The 2,525-nt window shown below is 44.2% G+C and overlaps 1 protein-coding gene across 1 annotated transcript in view; it reads right to left on the bottom strand.

Moving 5' to 3' along the window:
- Positions 1 to 1,303: 1,303 nt before the first annotated feature.
- The window catches only part of LOC103811187 (FGGY carbohydrate kinase domain-containing protein-like), a gene marked incomplete at its 3' end in the record, with an annotated part of 79,260 nt that continues 78,038 nt past the window's right edge, over positions 1,304 to 2,525 (bottom strand). Inside the window, exon 8 of the mRNA XM_009084141.1 lies at positions 1,304 to 1,411. Within this exon, the coding sequence (XP_009082389.1) occupies positions 1,304 to 1,411 (108 nt within the window). The remainder of the gene's footprint in view (positions 1,412 to 2,525) is intronic.

Raw genomic sequence — 2,525 nt, 5'->3', positions numbered from 1 at the left:
TATATATGTAATTTTACTTCTGGTTGTAGCAGTTGCCTATAAAATGGGATACATTTTGGTCCTAGACCAATCTTGACCTGAAAAATGTAAAGCACACACATCCCACCTGCTGCAAGAGCGATTTCAGCCATGGGGCTAGGGATGGACTGGAGGTGGGATGGGAAGAGAAGCTGAAAGAGAGGAAGAGGGCTGACTCTCCCACTGAAGCTGTGACACAGAGAGGAATGTCAGGCTGACACGGCCAAGGAGAGAGTCCAGGAGGGAGCACCATTTCACATCTGAGCACTTAGAGTGTGTCTGGGTTTACCAATCCAGGATGATTTCCAGTTCTCATTCAGTGACTGTTCCTCATGGAATGTATAAATGCAGTGATGCCCCAATCTACTATGTCCTGGACATGTTCTCTGATCTCAAGGCTTTTTAAAAGGTGGGTGGTACTAGGTCTGAGTCAGAGAGCAATTACACTTGCAATGTGTGAAAGGCCAAACCCACCTGAACTTCTGGTGAGCTTACAAGGGGACACCCAGAGCTTGAGCCTGCCTCCTGCAGCTTCCCAACAGGTTCTTGCAGCTCAGCCCTAAGGCAGTCAGGATTTCCACAGACTGAGCAGGGAGGCACATGGGGAGCTTTAGAAGCTCCAGGGTTAAGCAGTCACTAAGGTCTTGCTGACACTTTTGGACTCAAGCCTAAATAGTGTTGTATACATTTAGCCTCTCTTTAAATTTGATATCAGTGTTTTGTTCCGAGAACCTTCCTGTAAATATGAATTTTTAGAGAATCCAGTCTGGTTTTAATTTTTATTGATAAATTAAATTAAGCTAACAGAGTTAAACTCTTTGTACTTGAGGAAAGAATTGAGGTGACATCACATGCAGTGTCTATCTAGGCAGGATAACATGATCATATATTACTATCTGTCCATACAACATGTCTTTTTATGCCCATCAGTGAGCACAATAGATCTATATAACACAATATGTATCATTTTCTTGATCTCAAAGTCTATCTCAGCCTCCCGCTAAAGTAATGAATGAGGCCTATTTGCCTGTAAAATAATAACAATAATCATCACCACCATCATAAAAGGAATACATGCCTCATTTATAATCACCTACCCATATACCAATTAAGAGTTTGTAAGAGATATAACACTAATCTAATTGTTTCAGCTGTTTCAGCAGCCTGGTATCTCCTATGATCTTATGAAGGCATTTCAGGCAGAGCTCTGCCTGAATTGACAGTGAAGCTATCCCAAATGACAACAGTTATGCCTTGGAGTCTCTCTATGTCTCCAAACACTTACCAGTTTTCCTGTAGCACTTTGACCTCCTTCGTTCAACCACAATCCAGGCACCATTGCAGAGAAATATGGTCCCCAAACACCAGGCACAAAAATTGGTGATTCACTGACCTGGAAAACCAAGAGAAAGCACCAGTGAATCAAACTACCTACCAAAGCAGGGACTTCACAACTGATGCTTGGCAGCTATCAGAGTCCAATACTGAAACAATTCCTGCTCCTGTTACCAACATCAGTGGAGATGTACAGATGTGAGCGGAGATGTACAGAAGTTTACCCTAAGGAGAATGTGGAGAAATATGTCCCCCATTTGCAGTATTTCTAGATGACATGACACAACTGTCTTCACTCATCCCCATCGACAGAACAGCTGGGCCTGGCCAGGCAGAAAGTTAGAGATTTCAGGAATAGGAGCTGTATTTTACAGGCAGAAACTGCCTCATTTCTCCAGAAAAACACCTTATTTAGAATTAACAGTTGGATACAACACTCTGCTTGACTGCAGTTAGAAAATATAACCAATGTAATTGGCAGCAGGTGTTTACAGAGCACCCATCCTGTATGCCTGCTGAGTTAAGAATCAGGAGTGAACCCTGCTGATAGAGGACAGTGATGTCCCCCAAGACCTGCCTTCAGCTCGCAAGGCTGGCAGTGGAACCCCAAGCTTCAGTGCTCACACAGCACTCTCAGGGGTGTTAGGTGCCTTGGGTGGAAGTTGCAAACCTGGGCTGGGCCAAGGGGGATCTGCTTGGGTTAGCCAACAGGAAACATGTGCCTGGGTAAACATTAGATTCTGCCCCTCACTTAGGCTTAGCTTTACCCAAACCACCTCCTTCCTTCGCACCTGTGAAGGCAGATCAAAGCAGACATCTAACCACCATCTTCCAGAAACTGAACAGGACCATATTCTACTGCTTGCATACAAATACACCACCAGGTACAGTGACAGCTTCCCGCCATGCAGTATTTCAGTGGTTAGACCACTCAGGATGTGGGAGACACTAGTTCATTTCCTTTCTCTGCTTCAGAACATGCAAATTATCAGTTTATAAGGGTGGAGGACATTTTCTCCTTCCTCTTATAAAGCTGTTCCACTTTCAATGGACTTTCTAGACTTTCACTTTGATTCAGCTGAAGGTCTACTGAGGTAACACTGTTTAGTTTAGCAAGTAAGGCTCAGCACAAACCAGGAACTGGGGCAGTGGAACTTGGGCCCTAGTACTTG

This window comes from Acanthisitta chloris, unplaced genomic scaffold (assembly GCF_000695815.1).
Source record: "Acanthisitta chloris isolate BGI_N310 unplaced genomic scaffold, ASM69581v1 scaffold32331, whole genome shotgun sequence".
NCBI classification, from domain to species: Eukaryota; Metazoa; Chordata; class Aves; order Passeriformes; family Acanthisittidae; genus Acanthisitta; species Acanthisitta chloris.
Note: the sequence above shows the minus strand (reverse complement) of the source record. Positions and strands in the feature narration are given on the sequence as shown.